At 43.6% G+C, this 25,202-nt stretch overlaps 1 protein-coding gene across 4 annotated transcripts in view; it reads left to right on the plus strand.

Moving 5' to 3' along the window:
- The window catches only part of Stim1 (stromal interaction molecule 1), a 193,676-nt gene extending 169,666 nt beyond the window's left edge, over positions 1 to 24,010 (plus strand). The window contains exons 7-14 of one of the 4 annotated variants that reach the window (XM_041675979.1): positions 4,690 to 4,867; positions 12,315 to 12,482; positions 12,974 to 13,074; positions 13,332 to 13,567; positions 15,035 to 15,127; positions 17,465 to 17,531; positions 19,803 to 19,839; positions 22,129 to 22,319. In XM_041675979.1, the coding sequence (XP_041531913.1) occupies positions 4,690 to 4,867; positions 12,315 to 12,482; positions 12,974 to 13,074; positions 13,332 to 13,567; positions 15,035 to 15,127; positions 17,465 to 17,531; positions 19,803 to 19,839; positions 22,129 to 22,173 (925 nt within the window). In that variant the 3' untranslated portion in view covers positions 22,174 to 22,319. Of the gene's footprint in view, positions 1 to 4,689; positions 4,868 to 12,314; positions 12,483 to 12,973; positions 13,075 to 13,331; positions 13,568 to 15,034; positions 15,128 to 17,464; positions 17,532 to 19,802; positions 19,840 to 22,128 lie in introns of all 4 variants that reach the window. The other 3 variants (XM_041675977.1, XM_041675980.1, XM_041675978.1) reach the window with 3 other exon arrangements.
- The last annotated feature ends 1,192 nt before the right edge of the window (positions 24,011 to 25,202 follow it).

Genomic DNA, 25,202 nt, shown 5'->3' on the forward strand with positions numbered 1-25,202 from the left:
TCCATGGTGGTCCTGCCTCGGCCTGAGACATTTAAAGAGCTACTTTTAAGTAGCAGACACTGTCTTCTTTGAATAGATGAGGAAAGGCTTTCTTATGAGCAAGGTTTCTTTTTTGTTTTGGGGTGGGTCTTTAATTAATTAGTTAATTAATTTATTATTATTTTTAAAATATATCATTGTCTGGTTTGGCTCTCACTATATAGGCCTTTATGACCTGGAACTCAGACATCTGCTTGCCTCGGCCTCCCAAGTGCTAAGTCTAAAGGCATATACCACACCTGGCCCTGAGCCACATATTTATTTTATTTTATTTTGGTTTTTCAAGACTGGGTTTCTCTGTGTAGCTTTAGAGTTTATCCTGGAACTACCTCTTGTAAACCAGGCTGGTCTCGAACTCACAAAGATCCACCTGCCTCTGCCTCCCGAGTGCTGGGATTAAAGGCGTGCGTCACAACTGCCTGGCCAAGGTCTTTTTTTTTAAGGTTTGTTTTTATTTTATATGTATGAATCTTTTGCCTGCATGTCTGTGTGTGCATCGTGTGTGCCTGGTAACTGAGACACCAGAAGAAGGCATCAGATCCCCGGAACTGGAGTTACAGCCAATTGTGAGCCACTCTGTGGGTACTTGGAACTGATCTGCTGGGCCCCTTGTCCTTGGATCCTTGCCAACTAGAGGCTAACTATTGCTGTCTGAACAATTCCCATACTTCACTTGTTTGAAAAATATGTACTGTTTTCATTCCAAAGACAAAAGAATCTAAGCAAGAGACATTCCAAGTCTGGGGATAAAACTTAAGCTGTGAGCCCTCCCTGCTCTCTAAAGCCTCCTGAGCTCAGTGACCACTGTAGCACCAAGCAGGAGACACCCATCCTCCTCTAGACTTGTGCATATTCACACATGCCCTTCTCTGACAGAATACAGAGCCCACATGCCACCTTGTCCCTCCTGTCTATAGAAATACTGCCATCACGAAGCTTTGGTGCGAATACGTATAACACTACATATACATTCTAATTAGGAGTTTACTGCTTTCCAAACAGTTCTCGGAGGCAGGCAGGAATTTTATTTCCTTTTGGTATGAAGAAACAGGTGAAATGTCACACAGGTGTCTACTTTTCTTCCTTATATTGCCAATTGATAGTTGCCTTGGAGTAGGACACTGTTTGATAGACGTTTATTTTCTCATTTCTGCACCCAATGATATTTATTGATCACAATGGAGATATAAGTGGGTCGTTTTACTTTAATGGCACTCTGTATTAAAGAGGAAAGATGTGGTAATATTGGCTTTTCAGAAGAGGCTGTTTTAGAGCCTTTTGGTGAAGGGTTGAATCCCTAGTGGTACAGTTTTTTGCAGTTGGGGTCACGGGACGGTAGATATCAGCCAGGAAAGGAAATGGCACCGCTGATTTTCTTTTCTTTTTAAGCTATACTGTATCGCCATCTGGTGTCCATCCCAGGGAGGGTCAGCTCCTTCCCGGAGACAAAGTAGGCAGCAAAGTGCTCTTGTTGCAGAGCTGCTTGTAGGTTACTGTTTGTTCTTTTCAGGGCTGCAGCCGCAGACAAGTATGGACCTGCTGTTTTTAAAAGATTGAATTCTATATCTGTCTTTTAATCTTCTATTTTCTTTGACATGGTCTCTTATAGCCGAGGCTGACCTTGAACTCCTTATTTTTCTGCCTCCACCTTGTAAGTGTTGGGTTTATAGATGTTCTTCAACATGCATGGATATTTTCATTTTAACTAAGTAGACAATGTCCCCCTGTGGGGGGGACTTTTTATTCTATAGTCTGTATTTTCTTTCCTGTTACTTCTTTTAGTGGTGGTAGTGATGGTAATCTCATTGTGTAACCCTGGGTAGTCTGGAACTTGCTATAAAGACCAGGTTGGTCTTGAACATGCATTGATCCTCCTGCCTCTACCTCTTATGTGACTCCAAGCATGTACCACAACATCTGACCTTTTCTTTTACTTTCCTGTACCTCAATTCTAAATCAATCAATCTTTCTTTCTTTCTTTCTTTCTTTCTTTCTTTCTTTTCTTTCTTAATGGTGTCTCATTATATAGCCCTGGCTGGTCTGGAACTCACAGAGATCCACTCACCTCTACCTCCAGAATGCTGGAATTAAAGGTGTGAACCACCATGCTCAGCCCTTTTCTTTTAAAATATTTTTCTTACGTTTACTTATTTATTTGTGTGTGTGTGGGGAAGTATATCATGGTGTGGGTCTGGAAGTCAGAGAATAACTCACCAGAGTCTGTTCTCTTATTCTACCATGTGGGTCCTTGGGATAAAACTCAGTTGTTGGGTTCGGCAGCCAACACCTTTACTTACTGAGCTCCCTCGCTGACCTCTTCCTTCTTCCTTTCCTTTCCCTTTTACTTCCCCCTTCCATTCTCTCACCTTTCCTGCCCTCTCCTTTCTTACTACCCCACCCCCCTTTGGACTAAACCAAGGACCTCAATTGCTAAGTCTCTCTTCTCTTCTTTACTATCCTTAATCCTAGTTCCCAGATAACTTGGTGCTTCCTGCTAAGTTAAAAAGACCAGACAGTAGCACAGTTCTTTTAATTTTGAGAGCAATTAGTAAACTCTTTCTCTTGGGTCTTGTCTTAGTTGGGGTTACTATTGCTGTGATGAAACACGATGAGCAAAAGCAACTTGGTGGGGGGGTTCATTTAGCTTATACTTCTACGTCACTGTTCATCATCAAAGGACAGGAACTAAGGCAGGGCAGGAACCCCCACCCCGCCCCAGTAGAGGGGTGCTGCTTACTAGCTTGCTCATCATGGCTTGCCCAGCCTGCTTTCTTAGTAGAATCCAGGACAACCAGCCCAGCACCTACAGTGCACTGGGCTCTTCACCATCAATCACTAATAAAGAAAATGCCTTACAGCTGGATATTTTGGAAGCATTTTCTCAATTGAGTTTCCCTCCTTTCAGATAACTCTAGCTATGTCAAGTTGGGAAAAACTAGCCAGCACAAATCTACTCCAGACATTTCCTTCCTTGACTCCTTTCAGTCACAGTCAATCACTCATTCTTTTGCCTCACTCAACACCACTCATTCATCCCTTTATTGTAGAATCACACTGTAGACAATCATTAGTCTACTGCTGGTAAACTTTGGAATAGGCAATGTTTCCCCCACTTCACCCCCCACCCAGACAGGGTTTCTCCGTGTAGTCCTGGCTGTCCTGGAATTTGCTCTGTAAACCAGGTTGATTTACACACAAACTCACAGAGATCAATCTGTCTCCCGAGTACTAGGATTAAAAGTATGTGCTGCCACCACTTGGCTAGATAGAGTTTTATTGTTACAGATTTCCTTAAAATCTTACAACTATGGAAAAACCATAGGACCAAAAGCAGCGGATAGTCTTTTAAGACCTGTTCAGTCCAGTCCCCTGCTTGGACATGCATCTCAGTGTGTGTGTCTAATGATGTGGGATTCCTCTCTGTGTGCTATGAATATGTTTTATTACCATTGGTTATTAAAGAACCTGGCCAACAGCTAGCATTTTTCTCCTTTGGCAGCTCTATATCTCGGTTCAGATTTCCTACCGGGCTTTACTAAGCCATTGGCCTAAACAACTTCTTTAGTAACCAAGGGTAATAAAACATATTTATCGCATACAGAGGGGAATCCCACATCATTCTCTGATGGAGGAAGGTCATTGGTTAAATAAAAAGAAACTGCTTGGCCCTCATTGGTTAGAAGATAGGTGGGAGGAGTAAACAGAAAAGAACGCTGGGAGGAAGGGGAGGAAGAGGAAGTGAGCTCAGACTCCACAGCTCTCCTCTCGGGAGCAGACGCCTAAGAGAGATGCCATGCTCCGCTCTCCCGGGCAGACGCCAGGTTAGACATGCTGAATCTTTCCTGGTAAGACCGGTGCTCACAGATTATTAGAGATGGGTTGATCGGGATGTGAGAATTAGCCTGTAAGGGCTAGAGCTAAAGGGCCAAGCAGTGTTTAAATGAATACAGTTTGTGTGTTGTTATTTCGGGGCATAAGCTAGCCGAGCAGGTGGCTGGGGTGCCAGGGACGCAGCCCCGCCGCCCCATATTACTACAATTCTCTGTGTGGCTGTGTACAAGCACAGTGCATGCTGCTTGGAACAGACATTTGAGAGTCTAAGAGAGGTCCAGCTAATTCTTCTCTCCTTCCACCACCTCACCTGAATCTGAAGCATCAGGTATTGCCTCACTTTATCTATCGTTAGGTGCTTTCTACATTTATTGAACCTTCCATACATCTTGAAATGGGAGAATAATTGTAGACTTTGATCACAAAGGTTTGAATTCTAGCCATTTATTTCCCTTCTTCATACTCAGTCTGTCCCAGACTGATGTGGGACTCAAATGTGTCCTGCCTTGCAAACTAGTGGTTGTTATCATTTCAGTGTGGGTTACGTTAGGGGAGGCATCCCGTGTTTGTGAGCCTGGCTTTGTGCTCTTGTTTACTAGCAACAGAAAATGTCCAACGTAAGAATTAAGGCTAATGACTGTGGTTTCTGTTGGCCATGACTAGCTCAGATCTACATAGCCAGCAGAGAAACTTTATGCTGAGAGCCTGTGGCTCTTGTTTTCTTCCTTATCATCATAATTCATGGCATGCTAGCTGGCACCTCTTTCCTCCTTGCCTGGTCTCCTCTAGCTCTCTATGTTGCCCCCCTTCAACTCCTAGACTGCACAAGGCCCAGGAGGAGCACCGCACAGTGGAGGTAGAGAAGGTCCATCTGGAGAAGAAGCTGCGCGATGAGATCAACCTTGCTAAGCAGGAAGCTCAGCGACTGAAGGAGCTGAGGGAGGGCACTGAGAATGAGAGGAGCCGCCAGAAATACGCTGAGGAAGAGCTGGAGCAGGTAAGAGAGTGCACCAGATGCCTCAAGGGGTGTATTAGGGCAGGGGCCAGAGTCTGACTGGGAAGCTTCATGTGTGAACCTTTCTAAATATGGTTCAAATCTTTCCTCTAGACTTACCAATAAGGGTAGTGGGAAAGCTATAAAAAAAATGTTTACTGAGATTCCATCTTACACCTGTAAGAATGGCCAAAATCAAAAACACTGATGACAACTTATGCTGGAGAGGTTGTGGGGAAAAGGGAACACTTCTGCATTGCTGGTGGGAATGCAAGCTGGTACAGCCCCTTTGGATGTCAGTGTGGCGATTTCTCAGAAAATTAGGAAACAGCATTCCTCAAGACCCAGTAATGCCACTTTTGGGTATATATCCAAAAGATGCTCAATCGTGTCACAAGGACATGTGCTCAGCTATGTTCATAGCAGCTTTGTCATGGCCAGAACCAGGAAACAAGCTAAATGCCCCTCGATCAAAGAATGGATAAGAAAAATGTGGTACATTTACACAATGGAGTACAACACAGCAGAAAAAAATAACAACGGCTTGAATTTTGCAGGAAAATGGATGGAGCTAGAAAACATTATTTTGAGTGAGGTAACCCAGACCCAGAAAGACAATTATCACATGTACTCACTCATAGGTGGTTTTTAAACATAAAGCAAAGAAAGCCAGTCTACAAACCACAATCCCAGAGAACCTAGACAACAATACGGACACTAAGAGAAACTTACATAGATCTAATCTACATGGGAAGTAGGAAGTATAAAAAGACAAGATCTCCTGAGTAAATTGGGAGCATGGGGACCTTGGAGGGGGGAGGGGAGAGGTAGGGAGGGGAGCAGAGAAAAATGTCGAGCTCAATAAATATCAATAAAATAAAAAATGTTTACCATTATTTTCAAAGAATGGCAGATAATGGGAGATAAAGTGATTCTTTTATACCTCCCCTTTCTCACTGAGGTATTTTCATCAGGTGAACAAATCCTAAGTATCGAGCCGCTAAGTTGTTACGTATGGAGATGCCCGTGTAAGCACCACTCAGAAAGCTCACTTTTGATCTTGTCCAATTTTATTCCAAGAATAACTGTTGTCATAACCTCTAAACTAGATTAGTTTTGGATGATTTTGAATTTTATAAAAATATCAGTGGGGCTGGAGTTAACAGTTAAGAGGATATTCTCTTAAAGAGGACCCATGTTAGTTGGCTCACAAGTGCCTGTGACTCCAGCTCCAAGGGACCCAACACCCTCTTCTGGCCTCCATGAGCACTGTACTCATATGTATATCTTCCATCCCACCCACAATATACACACATAATATAGTGCTAGGAGTGTGATTAGTACTAGAATCTTTTCCTGCCATACATATAATTCTGGACTCAATCTCCAACACAACAAAAATAAAATAAAACAACAAAAGAATGGCATTATGTATACATGCTTTTTGTGCTTGGTTTCTTTGAGAACATTGTGAGAGTCAGGTTACATGTAGTGATTGATGATTGATTTCCATTACAAGACAGTCTTAAGAAAGTAAAAATAAACAAAAACCACTTGGGTGTGGTGGTACATACCTTTAATCCCAGCTCTCAAGGGTCTCTGTGAGTTCTAGACCATCTTGGTGTACATAGCAAGTTCCAGGCCAGCCAGAGCTATATAGTGAGACCCCATCTCAGAAAACAAAACAACATCCCCCCCCCCAAACAATACTGAATAGATAATTGGGGATTAAGAGCACTTGGTCTTGCAGAAGATCCAGGTTTGAGTCCCAGCACCCAAATGGTGACTCACAATCATCCATAACTTCAGTTCCAGGCGGGTCCAAGCCCCTCTTCTGACCTCTGAGAGCATCAGACACATATATGATACACATAAATACATTCATACATGTAAAATAAATAAATAGTTTTAAAAAGAAAGTAAAAAGGCAAACCACAATCAGAGAGGAAATATTTTATATATATATATGGGTAATGCGCACACGCCTGCACACATACACACACACAAATGCTTACATCCAGGGTATATAAAGAACTCTTACAAACAAGAAAGACAACTCAAGTTTTAGTTTATTTTTAGTGTCTAGCAATAATTTTATTTTATAATCAATCTACCACACACAGATCTAAAATACCAAGTTGGTCCCTGTTAAGCAATTTGAAAATCAGTATACAGGGGGAGGGGAAGCTAGAGTAACAAATGAATAGTAAAGAAAACTCACAAAAGTAGAGGTGTAGGTCCAGTGAGTTTAACATACAGTTGAGACAGGAAGGCCACTGCAAGTTCCAGGTCAGCCTGGGATATAACTAGTGAGACCCTGTATCAGAAACAACAGCAAAATTAGGAAACAAAACAAAACAAAAACTGGAGTTGTGGTATAGGCTTGTAATCAACCCTTAGGATTAGAGGCAGGAGGATCAAGAAAATTCAAGTCATGTCTGCTACCTGTTGTGTTGATGGCTGGCCAGTGCTAAGGTGAACTAGGGAAAAAAAAAAGATTGGAAACCTCTAACTCCTGTTGACTAAGGAGCCAGTATATCAGAGGCAGAAATCACTGAGCAAGGGCCCCTAGGATTTAGCTCTGTGGGGTTTACAGAATACCCTTAATATAGATTCAGAAGCCCTCAGAGCTTGGTTTGTCTTTTTGCCACGCCATCTCTGTGTAGTGCCATCTGTATCTTTGTACTCAGGTGTGGACACAGAGATCAAGAGAGGTCTCTGAAGGCCTCCAGTGTTGCAGGAAGCTTGGCTTAGCTTAGGGAAGGCAGGGAGACAAAGCAGCTGTAGACTCTGCATGTTGGTGGGAATGAGCTTGCACCTCCAGCTTTGTGACTGTTAGCAGTGGGCCCTGGACATGGAGCTGAGTTGTGTGGGGTGGTTCAGATGGGCAAATGGGAGTCACAACTCCTGCTCTGGCATGCACCCATGTGATCAACCTTGTCTCAGCGTGCTTTTCCTTATGGTTGAGTCTTGTAGCCAGGACCTTGTAAATGTAAGGTCAGGGTATGGCTCCATCTTAAAATATTTCCTTAGCTCCCAGAACTACTCCCAGTTATTCTCTTGCTCATGGAGCTGTTTAAGGTTTCTATTGCTGTGAAGAAACACCATGACCATGGAAACTCTTTTATTTTATTTTTTATTGAGCTATACATTTTTCTCTGCTCCTTCCCTGCCTCTCCCCTTCCCTTCAGCCCTCTCCCATGATTCCCATGCTCCCAATTTACTCAGGAGAGCTTGTCTTTTTCTACTTCCCAGACCATGGAAACTCTTATAAAAAAAAACATTTAATTGGGTGACTTACAGTTTTAGAGATTTAGTCCATTATCAACATGGTGGCACATGGCAGCTTGCAGGCAGACATGGTGCTGGAGCTGAGAGTTTTACATCTTGATATGCAGGCAACAGTAAGTGAACTGGCATACTGGGTGTGGCTTGAACAATATAAGAGACCTCAAAGTTCACCTCCACAGTGACACACTTCTTCCAACAAGGCCACACCCACTCCAAGAAAGCTGCACTTCCTAATAATGCCACTCCCTTTGGGGTCATTTTCTTTCACATCATCACAAGAATTCAGTATGCTGGTGGCTGGGAAGAGACAGAAATCTTTAATAAATAAATAAATTAAAAAAAAGAATTCAGTATGCTGGAGTTCAGGAAATGCCAAGATTTGCCAATTTTAACTATAGCTCAGCTCAGGTGTTTGAAGCTTGTTCTAAAGCACTAGACTTAAATCCACCTCCACCCTGGACCCACTGAGCTGTACCCCTTTACTTTCAGACTTTGCCACTCTGCATCTCTTCAACCCAAGTTTCTAAGTGAGAAGAGATTCACATGACAAATGACCAGTTATAAAAAACCAATATTAAGGAAGTGAAAGTTAAAATAACAATGAAATACCATTACATCTACCAGAATGCCTAAAGACAAAAGTCCTGCATCAGTGGTAGCAATATTCGTAGGTACAACCATTGTAAAAAAGTTCTTGGCATTTTCCTACCCCCTTCTCTGCCTCCAGTGCTGGGAATCAAACTTGGGCTTTACATGTTATCAAGCACTCTACCACTGAACTACATTCCAGACTCTGTTTGACAGTTTCTACTAAAGCTAATGCATAAATGCTCTGTTGCTTTATACCCAACAGAAATGACTGTTTATGCTCACTAAAAGATATATATTCAGTAACACTACATCTATTGTAGTGCTAGTCATAAAATCTAAAAAGGCCAAGTTGTTATCTACAGGAAAATGAAAAAATTAATTATAGAATACTTAGTTGAGTATTACTCAGCAATGTAAATGAGCCCTCACCTAGAATCATCAAATGCCACCATGAAGAAAATGACTTGAATCTACGACCTTGCTAGGCAATTACTCTATTGCTAAGCCATATTTCTAGCACAGTTTTTTAAAATTTGATGCAGGCGCTCTCTCTCTCTCTCTCTCTCTCTCTCTCTCTCTCTCTCTCTCTCTCACACACACACACACACACACACACACACACACACAATCAATCAATCATTCAATCAATCTAGGCTTGAATTCATTTTGTATTCCAAACTGTCTTGAATTTTTCCCTAACCTCCAGTTCTCCACAGTGTCTCAGATTAAGGCCTGCCACTAGGCTTCTGCCCCCTATCTTTTCTTTTTGAGAGAGTCTTGCTATATTGCCCAGGCTGCCCTTGAACTTGTGATCTTCCTGCCTTAGCCCCCTAAGTGGCTAAATTATGTGTGCAGCATCATGTCTGACTTCACAACCCTTTTAAATCTTAAAGAATATTTAGAAAAGAAAATTGAAGAGCACACGTTTGCCCTGCTTCCCTCCTTTTTTCTTCTTGGATCCCAGAAGACAAGAGAGGTCCACATTGTCACCTCTGCTGGAGCTACCCATGACAGTTGGGTGATGGTTCTCACTCTTGATGAGTCTTCACAAACGGCTGCCATCTGATTTAGAAAGAGTCTGAGCATGAAGTGGCAGGGTTTCTATCAGCTCTGGAGGGACATATGCTTCATTAAGTTAGGAAAATGATCTTACTGGAGTGGACTGTTCACAACCATTCGTCCAGTGAAAATGGACGGCCATTCCAGCTCTTTGTATGCACTGTGCTATATAAAAGAAATTATAAAACCTCCAGAAATTACTTAGGATCTTCTGTGGGAGTTTTACTGATGATATTTACCCTATTAGAAATTAAGAAATTAAAGGTGGTGGTGCATACCTTTAATCCCAGCACTTGGATGGCAGAGGCAGGCGGATCTCAGTGAGTTCGAGGCCAGCCTGGTCTACAAAGCGAGTTCAAGGACAGCCATAACTGTTACACAGAGAAACCCTGTCTCAAAAAAACCAATAAATAAATAAAAATAAGATTGATCTTATACATAAAACATATGAAGTCAGGCACTGTAACTCATTCCTGTAGAAAAACATTTAAATATTTAGTAAATAAAAAAAAGCTGTACTATTACCAATCAAAATAAATAACATTTTATAAAAAAAAACCCTAAATTTTCCAAACTAAAACCATTTTTTTTAAAGACGGGGTTTCCCTTTGTAGAGCCCTGGCTGTCCTGGAACTCACTCTGTAGAAGAGGCTGATTTCAAGCTCAGAGATCTGCCTGCCTTTGCCTTCCAAGGGCTAGGATTAAAGGCATGTACCATCTCTGCCTGGCAACTAAGAACAATGTAATAAAAATAGTGACTCCTTACAATTTTACATATCTTTTAAATGTCTGGCTTATTGGGCTGTGTCTTAGGGTTTCTATTGATGTGAAGAGACACCATGACCACAGCAACGCTTATAAAGGAAACTCTTAATTTGGGGTGGCTTGCTTACAGTTCCAGAGGTTTAGTCTGTTACCATCATGGTGGGAGCATGGTGTTGCACAGACAGTAGCTGAGAGTCCTGTATCTTGCAGGGAATAGGCTGTGTTCTCTTTTCGTTGTTTTTGATACAAGCTCTTTCCCTATGACTAGGATAGCCTTGAACTATTGCGCTCATCCTGCCTCTGTCTCCCAAAAACTGGAGTTATAAGCGTGCACCACCACAGGCATCCTAGATTCCCTTATTAGTGTCTATATTGGGTCTCTTGTAGGAAAAGAGAGTAAAAATGGGAATTAATGCCAGACATAGTGACTCATGCCTGACTCAGGAGGTAGAGGCAAAAGGACCAGAAGTTCAAGACCAGTTTCTACTGCATAGTAAATTCAAGGCCATCCTGAGCTTCACGAGACCTTTCCTTAAAAAACTAAAACTAAGACTGTAGAGATGGGTTAATGGTTAAGAGCACTGGCTACTCTTTCAGAAGGCTGTGGTGTATGCCCTGTGTGCTGGAGTTATAGGCAGTTGTGAGCTGTGTCTTGTGGTGCTGGCAGTTGAACATGTCCTCTACAAGAGCACTGTGCACGCTTAACTGCTGATTCATCTATCCATCCACCAGAATTAAAATTCCAACCAAGTGCTTTGTCTACCACTTTATGGTATTTTTTAAATTTACTATTTTTTTAATGTGTATGAGTATTTTGCCTGCATCTATGTCTGTATACCGTATGTGTGCCTGATGCTCAAGGAAACTAGAAGAGTGTGTTAGATTCCCTGGAACTGGAGTTACAGATGGTTGTGAGCTGTCGTGTGGGTGCTGGGAATTGGACCTAGGTTCTCTGGAAGAGCAGTCAGTGCTCTTAACCTTGCATCTCTCCAGCCCATGTTATGGTGTATTTTTTTTTTTTTTTGGTTTTTCGAGACAGGGTTTCTCTGTGGTTTTTGGAGCCTGTCCTGGAACTAGCTCTTGTAGACCAGGCTGGTCTCGAACTCACAGAGATCCGCCTGCCTCTGCCTCCCAAGTGCTGGGATTAAAGGCGTGCGCCACCACCGCCCGGCCGTTATGGTGTATTGAAGCCCATACACAGACTCCAACTCACAGTAAGATGATTCAGTGACAGATGTATTCCTGAAGAGACCAGGAGGGCTGACAGAGACCCGCTGTGTGACCTGACGACTAAGTTGATGTGGTAGGAGAGAAGATTGTGCTGGGACCAAAAAAAAAAAAAAGCCTCCATTTGAATTCTGCTTGACACTGTTGATTGTATGATCTTTTTGTTTTGTTTTTTCGAGACAGGGTTTCTTTGTGTAGCTTTGGAGCCTGTCCTGGAACTTGCTCTGTGGACCAGACTGGCCTTGAACTCACAGAGATCCCTCCTGCCCCTCCCTCCTGAGTGCTGGGATTAAAGGCGTGCAGCCACCGCTGCCTGCCAACAGCATGATCTTAAGTAGGCAGTTTTTCTTCTTTGTGCTTACTTCTTTGTATATGAAATTCAGAGAACAATTATTGTCATGTCTTCCTACTGCAAGAATTGTAAAGCAGGTATGGACTCAGAGTTTTGAAGAATTGTACAGAGTGCTGGAGAGGGTCTTAATGTCAACAGTCAGACCCACTTTCTATGTCCTCATAGGTTCGCGAGGCCTTGAGGAAAGCAGAGAAGGAGCTCGAATCGCACAGCTCATGGTATGCTCCTGAGGCCCTGCAGAAGTGGCTGCAGCTGACACATGAAGTGGAGGTGCAGTACTATAACATCAAGAAGCAAAATGCCGAGAAGCAGCTGCTGGTGGCCAAGGAGGGGGTGAGGCCTGCTTTCCTGTTGGCCTCCTTTTGCCCTCTTCCCTCCTTCCTGCCCTCTTCTTTTTATGCTCCCTCCCTCTGTTCTTTCCTACTCTACCTGTCCCTCCCTTTGAGTGAAGAGATACATTGGCAGTGGGTTCTGTTTCCTTTTCTAGTGTATAATTTTCTAATTTTTGGAGGAGGTACTGAGTATTGGGTACTCCCTCTTGTCTTCTGGGCATGATAAATCAAGTAGGGGTGGGCAGAGGGCAAGCTTTTTCAGTTTTCCCAGCTGCTACAGGAATAGAAGCTCTTCTGGGCTTGGGGCACTGGCACTGGACCCTTTACCTCTCAACCGGTCCACTTGCTTCCTCCCCTTGTCTTACTTCACTTTTCTCTTTTCCTTGTGAAGCTTAAGTTGTGTTCCTGGGATGGGAACCCAGCTACAGGAAGGCCTTATGTTTTTCAATCATGAATCCAACTCTGTTTAAGCTGGGTTCTTCATCTTTGCAGGCTGAGAAAATAAAAAAGAAGAGAAACACACTGTTTGGTACCTTCCATGTGGCCCACAGCTCTTCTCTGGATGATGTGGATCATAAGATCTTAACTGCTAAGTAAGTAGCACCAGTTATCAGCTCCACAGTGACCATCTTAGAGATTGACCCCAATTCCATCTTCTCATGATGGGGTAACATCTCTGATCTCCTGCCCAAACCCTGATGCAGCTCCTACTTTGTTCTTAAGTTTATGAGTATATTGTGGTTTTTATTCATATATGTCTATACCCCATGTGTTCCTCTGAAAAGTGACCTTGTTCCTGTCGGGGCTGCCACACGGCCCGCACCTGCAGTTTTCTCTCATCTGTCTTTAGGCAAGCACTAAGCGAGGTGACAGCAGCACTGAGGGAGCGCCTGCACCGGTGGCAGCAGATTGAGATCCTCTGTGGCTTCCAGATTGTCAATAATCCTGGCATCCACTCCTTGGTGGCTGCCCTCAACATAGACCCCAGCTGGATGGGTAGTACTCGCCCTAACCCTGCCCACTTCATCATGACTGACGACGTGGATGACATGGATGAGGAGATTGTATCACCCTTGTCCATGCAGTGTAGGTGACCTCTTTGTAGGAATGAGAGAAGTAGCATTTGGTGTACAAGATGAGAAGTCTGTTGCCTCTGCTGTGCTTGTACAACAGTTGGGGAAGCTAACCAGAAAAGAAGTCAGCTCCTATCATTGATTAATAAAACAATTCACATTATGATATTTCTTTATAACTGTCCTTTTAATATTTTTCCCCTTGCTGTATGCCTTCTCTGTCCTGTGTCTGTGTCTCTTTCTTCTGTTTTTCTGTTTGTTTAGTCCTCCCTTTTCTTCCCCCACTATTTATCTTTATGAAAATCTTCTTTAGAGACTTTTTATTCATAGTATAAAATAATATTAATTTGGACTGTTTGTGTTTATTTCACTTTCTTTCTTATTCTTAATTACTAAAGCAAGTGAATAGAATGATGTTTTTTTTCTTTGCCTTTCTGCGTGAGAACCCCAAATAGTAGCAATCTTTTAAAGTGATATCTATCCCTAAAGTCTTCAAACCAAGAGGCATTCTTGCCCAGGAGGGAACTCCTGTACAAGTATGTCTGGCTACCTTCCAAGCGTGGACTCCTCCTATCCCCATCTCTATTCTGGTTCTTTCTTATTTCTTCTTTTCCCCAAAGTGATAAGAGCTTAGTAGAGCTCAGCCTAAAGGGACAGTGTTCTGTGGGAATTCTGTAGTGACTCCCCTTCTGCTCTACAGCTGAATTTTTATTTGAATGGGAGATTATTTTAGCTAAATAAATTAGGCATATCTATGGTAAAGGTGTTATCGTGGGTTCATACCTTACCAGTGCAGAGGAATTTGGGCTGGTTTAGGCTTTCATTTTCAGGAGGCCATATAATTCCCTGCCTCCCTTGAAGTCCAGGTCCTTTGATCAGACAACATTTATTTGTAAATGTTCTTTTTAATGTGCTGATTCTGGAACTTGCTGTTTAGTCCAGGCTAACCTTGAATTTCTGATAATCCTCCTGATTTTCACCCCACCAAGTGTTGGGATTATAAACACGTAGGACTGTGAATTTTTTCAGTAGTACATTAAGGCCAAGCCTCTTTGTATCCTTGATTTGATATTTTTTGTTTGTTTTGGTTTTGGTTGTTTTGAGACAGGATCTCACTATGTAGCTCTGGCTGGCCTGAACTCTGAAAATCATGTTGGCCTCAAACTCAAGAGATATACCTGCCCCTGTCCCCCAAGAATTAAAGATTTGTGCCAGCACACCTGGCTTGATCTGATATCTTGTTAGTTCTTTAGCCAAAGGCCTAACAAGGTTTGGGTCACTAGTAGGCAAGTCTGGATCCTAACTTATTGATCTAAAGACTCCTGTGCTCTCTAGTTTAGGAGGAACCTTTGGTAGTTCCGAAGGTTCTGTTCTCCACTCATTCCCTGTCCCCCGCCCTTCCTGTATCCCATTGATAGACAGGCCAAAACCCTTTATAAATCAAATTCTCTTCTCCTTTTGGCCTGGCTGTTGACCCTAGATGCTGCCTGGCTGATGGGGCGTAGGTTCAGTGACCGCTCTCTCTGCTCTACATCCGCCGGCTCGGATGATCAGTCCCTCTGGAAATACCCGGGTTTGAGGAGCCCCTTTGGGGCTTTTGTTTTTCCGACTTTTGGAACTAAACCGACACTCCTATCCAATGGGCCCCTTCTCTTGCCTGCCTCACACCCCTGCCTGCTTCCCATGTTCCCTCTGCACTATCCCTACTAACTGAAGGGAGGGGTTCGGGGGTGATGAGAATCAGCCTGCTCTGTTGAGGACTGGAGAGAAGACATCTATAGTGATGGAAGGCTTAGGCCTTTCCCCTCAGCCCAGCCACAGATGTCCTAGTGGACCTTCTTCCAGCTGGGCCGGGATGAAAGGAAAGGAAAGAACATGCCTCTCTTTTCTTTTTCATGTTCTTCCCTTATCTCCCAGTTTCTGTTCCCCACCTTTCCTATTATGGGTTTCTTTCTCCTCATGCTTTGAAAGTTACCAGCTGTATAAGCCCTGCTGCCTACCTTTCCATACTGTGGAATTGTGTTCTCTCCGTGGGTTGGCCCTGTAAAACTCTGCCACCCTAATAACCTCTGACTTTCTCCAACTTAAGGAGTAAGTTTTTGTTGTTGTTGTTTTTGTTTTGTTGTTGTTTTTGTTTTTTAAGTTGTAGCTGGGATTGAACCTAAAGACATGCTCTGGCACATCCCTAGGTTACTGGTGCCCAGGTCAGGGTGATAATTGTCCTATAAGAGCCTGGTTTGCAGCACTGATCCAGGAACTAGGTCATTGTCATTTATGTATGTATTAGAGGAAATTTGGAAAGTTAAAAAAAATACATGAATAATAGCATTTTTAAAAGGCATTCATGCCAGGTGTGGTGGTGCATGCCTCTAATCCCAGCACTCAGGAGGCAGAGGCAGCACTTATGAGGCGGAGTTTGAGGCCGGCCTAGTCTAAAAAGTGAGTTCTGGGATAGCCAGGGCTACACAGAGAAACCCTGTCTTCAAAAACAAAAAGGCGTTTATTGTCTCACCATAGCTGAATACTTTTTCTTGATTTTTTTTTGTCAATTTAAGAGAAGATTTTATTTTTATTTGAAATTATGTGTATATGTATGTGTCTTGAGTTTGGGTTTGTACCCATAAATGCAGTATCCACAGAGCCAGATGAGGACATTGGATCCCTGGAGCTGGAGTTACAGGTTCTTGTGAATTGCTCAGAGTAGGTGCTGGGAACCAAACTCAAACCCTCTGCAAGAGCAGAACATACAGTTAGCAGATAGGACATCTCTCCATTCTCCTCTTGTGAATTTTTAAAAGGTGGCTAAAATATTTATTGAGTGCAATGACCTGTGTAGGTTTTTTGGGGTGCATGAAAGTCTCAGAACAACCCCCACAGGATTCTACAAATATGGGTCAAAATGAGAGTGTAAGTGGTTTAGGGTTGCAGTTTAGAAGTAGAAAGGCTTGGGTTCAAACTCTAGTGTTTTATATTCCAAAGTTCAAGGCTATTTCATAAAAATTTTTATCCTTCTTTGTCCCTTGAAAGTTTTTGATGTTTGTTTTCTGAAACTGAGTCTCATTATACAGCCCAGCTAATCTCTAGTTCACTTTCTAGTCTGCTGGCTTCTAACCTCCTAACTCTGCTGCCTTGGTCTGTCCGGTGCTGAGGTTAGTTATGTCCTACCACCTCCAGCTCCAGGAACTTTAATAAGTTCTTAAACATTTTCATAAGCGGGGCTGGAGGGATGGCTCAGTGGTTAAGAGCACTGGCTGCTTTTCCAGAGGTTCTGAGTTCAATTCTCAGCAACCAAATGGTGGCTCACAACTATCTGGTGCCCTCTTCTGGCCTGCAGGCATACATAAAGGCAGAATACTGTATACATAATAAATAAATAAATCTTTAAAAAAATTTTATAAGCATCACTTTTGATGTCTCTGCTGTCTCCCAGCAAATAGATTTGCTCTCATTTTTTAGACATTTCATCTTTATGTATACTGCTATGCAACTCTTAATAATGATCCAACAAACATGTTTGTGTATAAGTCCTTGTCTGTGTTGTGAATTACTTACTGAGGCTGGTTAAAAAGGAAAGGCTGATTCTTGCTGCTCTCCCGGACCTTGCTCCAAGACCCTATCCTGTACTGCCCTGCCTGTGTCCTCCCACTAACTGCCTTGCTACTTCCCTTTATAGTGACATTGGCCTCAGGTCTCCTCCCACTGGAATTACCACTAAAACTGACCCCTCCTCTACAGTTTCCCATCCTTTCAGGTCCCACAGCGGGAGGTTTCTGGGAGGTGGTGTCCTTCTCCCTAGGTTGGGTATCAAAGGTCCAGAGAGGTATCTAGCAGGCATATCTTTATGGGTACCTGCTTGCCTGCATCCAACCCTGATTGGCCAGTCCTTAAACTCTTTTTCCTCTCCTTGCAGCTCCCAGCCTGCAGAGCAGTGTTCGGCAGCGCCTGACGGAGCCACAACATGGCCTGGGATCTCAGAGGTTGGTAGAGGGCGAGGCTGGCCACTTCTTGACAAGCCGGGTATCTCTGCGGCGAATGCGTAGCCTTTCATCTGGACAGTCTTTCAGTTCTGAAGGCCACGGGACCAGCCCTCCATCTGCCTCTGCTTCTTCTTCCTGCTCCTCTTCCAATACCACCATCGCCACCACCACTACCACCTCCACTACCACCACCACCACCACCACCACCATCAACACCGTCCATGTTCACCCTGTTTATTATCATCACAGCACTTCCTATTTCCTCCAGATGGATCACTACCCTGACCCAACCCCTTCTGACAACACCGCTGTGATGTCTGGGCATTCAGAGAGCTTGGGGTATCAGCTATCTCTCTTCTCCTTCTTCCTTCCCTTTCTACTGCTTTTACCTTGGCTTCTGCCTGCTGCCTGCTGCTTGTTGACTTCTGGGAGGTGTGGTGAGGAATCTCCCCCCTTGTCCTTTCCTTTCTCGGTTCTGCATTTCCTTATTAAGGTCAGCTTAATTTCCTACACCTGTCTTCCCTTTGCTGTTTGGGTTTTCTGACTCTAAAAATGAGTACCGGTCCTCTTCCCTCATGATCCTATAACACTTGTTTAAATTATGCACTTTTAGATCAGTTCTCTCATTTCCTTTACTCCTTAAACAAATGTACTGTGTTAGGTTCTTTCATGGATGATAAGATGAAATCCCAGTAATCATGACATATAGTTTTATCTGGGAATGGCACACACGTCAATTATGAGCCAATTTTATAAGTGCTCTGGGGTACTGAGGAAGGAGGAATGACTAACAGTGTGTATCTAGGTGGAATGTGTCACAAAAGAGATGACATTGGTGGTGAAGCCCTGTTCATGGAGAAAGGAATAGTGTTCTAGCTTGAGGAGATGTTATGTGTAGAGGAATTGAAGTGTAAGAACATAGTAATGACATTTTGTAATGAAAATATTGCATATGTGTTGGAGAGAAGCAGTAGTAGATTAGGTCAGAATGATGAAAAGTTCAGAAAGGCTAAGGATTTAGTCTTTATCTCTTAAGAAGTGGAGCATAAAGGGTTTCTAGATGAAAGTGAATTGGCTGTACTTCTGTTTGAAAGGACGTGGGATAATCACAAGTGCTTGCTGCCAAGCCTGATGACCTGACTTTGAACCCAGAAGTCCGCATGATAGAATGAAGGAACCAGCCCCTGGAAGTGGTCCTCTGACCTCCACATCTGTGTCATATGTGTGTGCTTGTGTGCACATACACAAAATAAATATGTGTAATAAAATACAAACTAAAATCTTTCCATTTTAGAAATAACAGAGTAGTGGCCTGTATGCAGGTAGGAAAGAGAAGACTAAGGAATTCTGAGGCACTGCAGCATACCGCTGGGGAAGAGCTGGGTCTCAGTATGGCAAGATAGTTTACTTATAACTGACTAGAGATGGAAAAAGAAGTGTCTAGTTTGACTGAGTAAATGAGCACAGCCTTCGTGGAATTACACTACAGGAGAAGAAATACAGATTTGAAAATTTGGGGCAAGAAAAGTTAGGCAGGTATTGAAATACTTTGTTAGAGTAGGGAGTTAAGGCTCTGAAAGGGCAGCTTTGCCCAGGTCGCAGAGATAATCAGGTAGAGCACAGACAGAACTTAACTTTTCATTTAGGATACTTGTTCTTTTGCAAGGTTTCAGTAAGCAACGCAGAAAAGAGTTGAAAGTTCTCCTCAGCCTGATCTGGCAGCTCATTAACTTTCCCTGCTAATATGTCAAAATATTAGGCTAAGATCGGAGGTAGTAGCCTTGACCTTGTATGGGACAAGCTTAGGGGACCCCAAGAAAGGACTCGCCTCCGCAAGTACATCTCATCCCTGAAATTGTGGCTGTGTCCAGTCCTGTGTCCGGGTTGTAGAGCTGCAGCCTGCTTACTCTGTTGATTTCTTGGGTCTGGCCTAATGGTGGCTGTCCCTCTCTCTACCTCTGCTTCATGAACCTTTGGATAGTTATCCTTGAGGGCTGTTCTTTTGCCTCCACAAAGAAACTGCCCTTAAGGATTATTGCTTAGCAGAGCTGCCCATTTTCACTCTCATCTTCATTTTCATCTGAAAGTGTGGGAAGAGAGACTGTTCCTCCTCATACCCATGGAGAAGACTGGAATGGGTTGGGGAATCTAGGGGTTGCTGTAATTTCATGCTCCAAGGTCTAAGCCGAGGATGATTGGGAGGAAGGGTGGGTAGTTCCTGCATTCACCTGGCCTGTTCACTGCTTAATTTTCTTTTGCACCATGCACCAGAGGATCATCTCTAAAGGCAAACAGGCTCTCTAGTAAGGTTAGTAGCTTGGGATGGGAGTCCAAGGCAGCCTAGCCTTTGGGGAGGGATAACTCTGGCCTAAAAGGTCTCAGAAGTTCAGGGAGGGAAGGTGAGCTTACCTTAATGGACTTTCCCCCTCTTATATCTACGAAGGCTTTCTCCTAGGTTCTTATCCTTCTATGGGATTCTTATCATTTAATTGATGAGGGAGGCATGGAAGGATGAGGATCGAGAACAAGTTCTAGACTGTAGGTCAGGAAAAATGAGGCTGAGAGGTCCAAACCTTTTTTTTTATCTTTTTCTTAGTGCTATAAAGGTAGAAATTGATAGGATTCTTACTTTCTTAGTTTAAAAGAGCCACCATTTTTAGTGTGCTTCTCAGAACATCTTTCTAGGTGGTTTATGTTTATGGGGGAGGATTGTTGTGTGCTTAGAGAAACAAGGACACTTTTTTTTATTATTGTTTAAGATATAGTCCTGGGTGGCCTTAAACTTGGTATGTGCTAAGGGTAATCTTGACTCCTGATCCTCAGTCTCTACTTCCCAGTTGCTGAGAGTATAGGTGTGTGGTACCACACCAGCTTTTTGTTTAATTTATTTTGTTTTTGAAACATGGTTTTCCTATATAGCCCTAGCCATTCATCCTGGGGCTTACTATATATGTACAGAAGGCTTGCCTTGGATTTGGGGTAGTTCTCCTGCCTTAGCCCTCCAAGTACTGGGATTACAGATGTGCACTTGGTGAAGACACATTTAGATAAAAGTGTCAGATATATAAAGCCAAATAGGAGACTGACTGATTATGGACAGTAGACTATGTGGCCGAAGCAGTATTGTAGTAGTGGAATGGGTACTTGCATTGTTTCCCTTCCACCTGTAAATAGGAAGGAATTGCTATTGGAATTGAATTGGTACTTGCATTGTTTCCCTTCCACCTGTAAATAGGAAGGAATTGCTATTGGAATTGAATTGGAATTGCTGCCCAGTTGTTTCCTGAGAGAGACCTAAAATAGCTATGAGCCAACCCCATACTTTTTGCCTGTTTCAGAAGACTGGTGCCCTTCCTAACCTTTGACCCCTGACTTCCTTCTTACCTATTTCCTATTTTGTATTTCCTCTCCTACTCTTCTAACTCAGATGTTTATACCTTTCCTTTGGCCCTCTCCTTTGCCTCTGTTGTGGGATCTCAGGCCTCTAGGAAAGTGAAGGAGAATTCAAGATTGACAGGGTAATCCTAATATTCACCCCTTTGTTGTAAAAGCAGAAGCAGAGGGATCTGAGATTGGCTCATGGCCTTCCCTGGCTCACCAAGCCCTTGAAGGGTTTTTAGTCCCTGAACTAGACTCAGAGTATATGTCCAGTATGTAATGGCATGATCCCATAATTCAGATCTGCAAAGAAGACCTCTTATAACTGGTCCTATATTGACCTTCCAGGTTGGCTGGCTCTATTGCCTTTCTTCTACAATACTTTGCAGTTTCTAAGTGCTTTGTTAACATTTTTGTTCCTCCAGTCTTGTAAGGTAATTAGTTTGATACCATCTTCATTGGGCAAAGATTGAGGCTCAGCAAAGTTTGATGACTTATCTAACTAAGATCACAGAAGGGTTTAGAGTTCTTTTCAAGCCCTGTACCTTAAAGGCCAATGTTCTATCTTCCTATGCCTCTCTAAATTCTCCCTGTCAGCAGAGCTCTGACAAATCCCACACTTCCTGCTTTGATTTGAACTCTGCAGAACTTCTCCATGGCCTCCTTTAGATCCTGTGAGAGGGTAGGAAGAGGCAACATCTCGGCCTTTGGGATGAATGAGAGATTGTTTGCTAGGCTGTTCTAACTTCTCCCCAGCCTTGGCCAGGCTTGCTGACTGCATGTGTCCTGTTCTTTGGAGCCTGGCCTAGACTGCATGTATCCCAGGTGTGATAGAATTAAGTGGGGGGAGGAAGGCATGGGAAATGGTGATTTGGAGCAATATGATGCTTCTATGGTAGTTTAGGATTTAGTCCTAATAAACTTTACCAGACATGGGAAGGTGGATTATTGAAGAGGATGCCTGTGGAATTTGAGCCTATGGTTTCTATCAGTGTAGGACCTTGATATTCAGCCAATGTAAAGCTGTTTCCCTCACGGTGATGGTATATAATAACATGTTTTTATTTCTTTCTGTCTCTTTTCATCATTGTTCCCTTTCTCCTATTTCTACCCACTTTGTTTCCTCCATAATCCTACTTTTCCTCTCATTTTCTTCTCCTCCTCTTCCCATTTCCCTATATTCTATGTTCTTTTTTCCTCTCTGTCCAATATCTTACAGGGATTTGACCCATTCCGATTCGGAGTCCTCCCTCCACATGAGTGACCGCCAGCGTGTGGCTCCCAAGCCTCCTCAGATGGGCCGTGCTGCAGATGATGCTCTCAGTGCCATGCCTTCCAATGGCAGCCATCGGCTGATTGAGGGGGTCCATCCAGGAGCTCTGGTGGAGAAACTGCCTGACAGCCCTGCTCTGGCCAAGAAGGCATTACTGGCGCTGAACCACGGCCTAGACAAGGCCCACAGCCTGATGGAGCTGAACCCTTCAGGCCCACCTGGTAGCTCCCCACTTTTGGATTCTTCCCATTCTTATAGCCCTAGTTCCCCAGACCCAGACACACCATCACCAGTTGGGGACAGCCGAGCCCTGCAAGGTAGCCGAAACACACGGATTCCCCACTTGGCTGGCAAGAAGGCTGTGGCTGAGGAGGATAATGGTTCTATTGGTGAGGAGACAGACTCTAGCCCAGGCAGGAAGAAGTTTCCCCTCAAAATTTTTAAGAAGCCTCTTAAGAAGTAGGCAGGATAGGATGGCAGTGTTGAGACAGCCTTGCCTTCCCCCCTTCCTTTCTTTGAGCTATCTGGCCCCTGGAGTGGGGCACGGAGGGGCTGGCCTGGGTTCTGGGCACTGTACATACATGCCCCACTCATCCTTGATCCTTCATCATTATTTATTAATTGACCACCATGGCCGGCCTGCCCTGAAACCCTTCCTTCCAACCATGGCTGCTGTCACACCCTCTCCACTCCAGTGCATGTCTTAGTGCCATCCCCGTAGTGTCCCAGCTCCACCATCTCTGCTGTCCCAGTTTTGAGGTTTGGTTTTTGTTTCTGTTTCCTACTTTCAAGCTCCTCTCCCCCATTACTCCCCAACTTTCCTAACAGTTGTGGGGAAGATAGGAGGAGTAACTTGTGACACCTGTACCTCAGATCTCTTCATCCTACTCATCATTGTTCTGCTTATCCCAGACTGGGCCAAGGTCCCAATCTCTGGGGTTTGTTCTGTGGAAGTGTGATAGGTTGGAGGGAACCTCATCCTGGAGCTCATTTGGATCTCCGGGGCTCCATTCAGGGAATGAACCAACTCCCAGGGAACAAGTCACGAGTTTTGAGGAGAGGCCAGGCTTGCGTTATTGGGGAGAGACTTCTCTTAGGTGGAGGATAAGTAGATGCCAAAGCTGTGGGCTATAAGGCACTTGCCATTTCTCTCTTGCCCTGCCCACTTCTGCCTTCCTCTTACCTCTGTTCCCCTATATTGCAGGAGTGTATCTCTTACGAGGTGCTTCCCTGAAGCTCCTCAAGCATCAGTACTGCTGGGGCTCAGGACAACTTACTCCCCTGGCTATGGGAGCCACAGTCGTGACACAGGGCTCTTGTGCCCTGTGCAAGGATATTGTATTTGAACCAAAAGACAAACAGTTTTAAAGTAAATAAAATAAAGTAAAATAAATCTCCTGAATTTCCCAAGTGCCTGCACAGCATCCTCCCTTGTCAGACTCCATTTTCATGTTACTGCATAGCCTGGACCAGAGGCTCAAAACGGATACAACTGTTTTGGGGAGGGGGTGGTAAAGGAAGACAGTATCTGTATGTGAAGGCTGCTGTGTAACCACTTCTTGCTCATGCCTCCCATCTTCCAGACAACTCTCTTCTTTACCTGTTTTTGCTATGGCTGTAAAGGTATTTTTCCCTCTGCCCCATTCTGTCATGCCTTTACCCTGAGATCCTAATTTGGGCCTGGGTTGGGTGCAGCTGGGGCCGGTCTTAGGCGGGTGCTAGGCTATAGACTGCCTTGTAGCCCCCTGGACACTCTCACATGGGCTTTTCTGTGTTATTTCATAAGATTCTTTGAAGTCCAATAAAGCATGTAGGAGATTTTAACCTCTGCTGGCTGTTACTCTCTCATTGTGTTCTCTCTGGCTTAGCGAAAGGGATGAAGGGCTGGTGAAATAGCCCATTGGGTTAGGGCACTTGACATTAAGCCTGAATTTCATCCCAGAGACCCACATGGTGGAAGGACAGAACCAAATCTGGAAGTTCTGTCCTCTAATTTCTACACATGAGCCATGGTGTGCATGCACAGGCAGGGGCACAAAAAATACATTCGCATTTTTTCCCCTTCCTGAGACAGGGTTTTTCTGAGTAGCCATGGCTGTCCTGGGACTTGCTCTTTAGACCAGGCTGACCTCAAACTCAGAGATGTGTCTGTATTTGCTTCCCTGGGATAAAGGCATTCTCTACCACCACCAGCCTAAATAAATTATAAGCATTTTTAAAAAAACATAAAAAGGATAAAGAGACTATTATTCATTTGCCAGTATTCATTTGCCAGGGTGAAGGAAGCTCTAGTGCACATACCCGGAAGCCCTCTGGCTGGGAGATGCCTAATAAAATACAGGATACTTAGTAAATTTGAGTTTCAAGTGAAGATTCTTTTTTAAAGGTTTATTTATTTATTATGTATATAGTGTCCTGACTGCATGTGTGCCTGCACACCAGAAGACAGCATCAGATCCGATCATAGATGGTTGTGAGCCACCATGTGGTTGCTGGGAACAGAACTCAGAATGTCTGGAAGAGCAGCCAGTGCTCTTAACCTCTCTCTAGCCCCGGCTGAAGATTTTTTAGTATAATCTTGTCTTTTACACAATACTTGGGATTCAGTTTTATTGATTAAATCCAACAGTCCTATTTTTTTTATTTCCTTTTTAAGAAAACTTCTTTAAAAAGGGGGTCTTATGTATTCCAGGCTGACCTTGAACCCGTAATCCTCCTGCAGCCACTGCTCAAATCCTAGGATTACAGGTTTATGCCACTCTGCTCTTTTGACAGTTCTCTATTTGAGCCATCTTAAAGGGGGAAAATATACTTATTTATCATATGCCTGTGAGAACATCAGAGAACAGCTTGTGGTAATTGGTTCTTTTACCATGTGGACCCTGAAGGTTGGATTCCAATTGTCAGCCTTGGTGGTAAATGTCTTATCACCACCTCGATGGACCCATCTTTTTTAAAAAGTGTACATTCATCGCCTGATGAAGGTTAATATTCAGGAGGATGCCTATATATTTGTCTTT

This window comes from Microtus oregoni, unplaced genomic scaffold (assembly GCF_018167655.1).
Source record: "Microtus oregoni isolate MIOR12 unplaced genomic scaffold, Mior012 000027F_ref0000203, whole genome shotgun sequence".
In the NCBI taxonomy this organism is placed as follows: Eukaryota; Metazoa; Chordata; class Mammalia; order Rodentia; family Cricetidae; genus Microtus; species Microtus oregoni.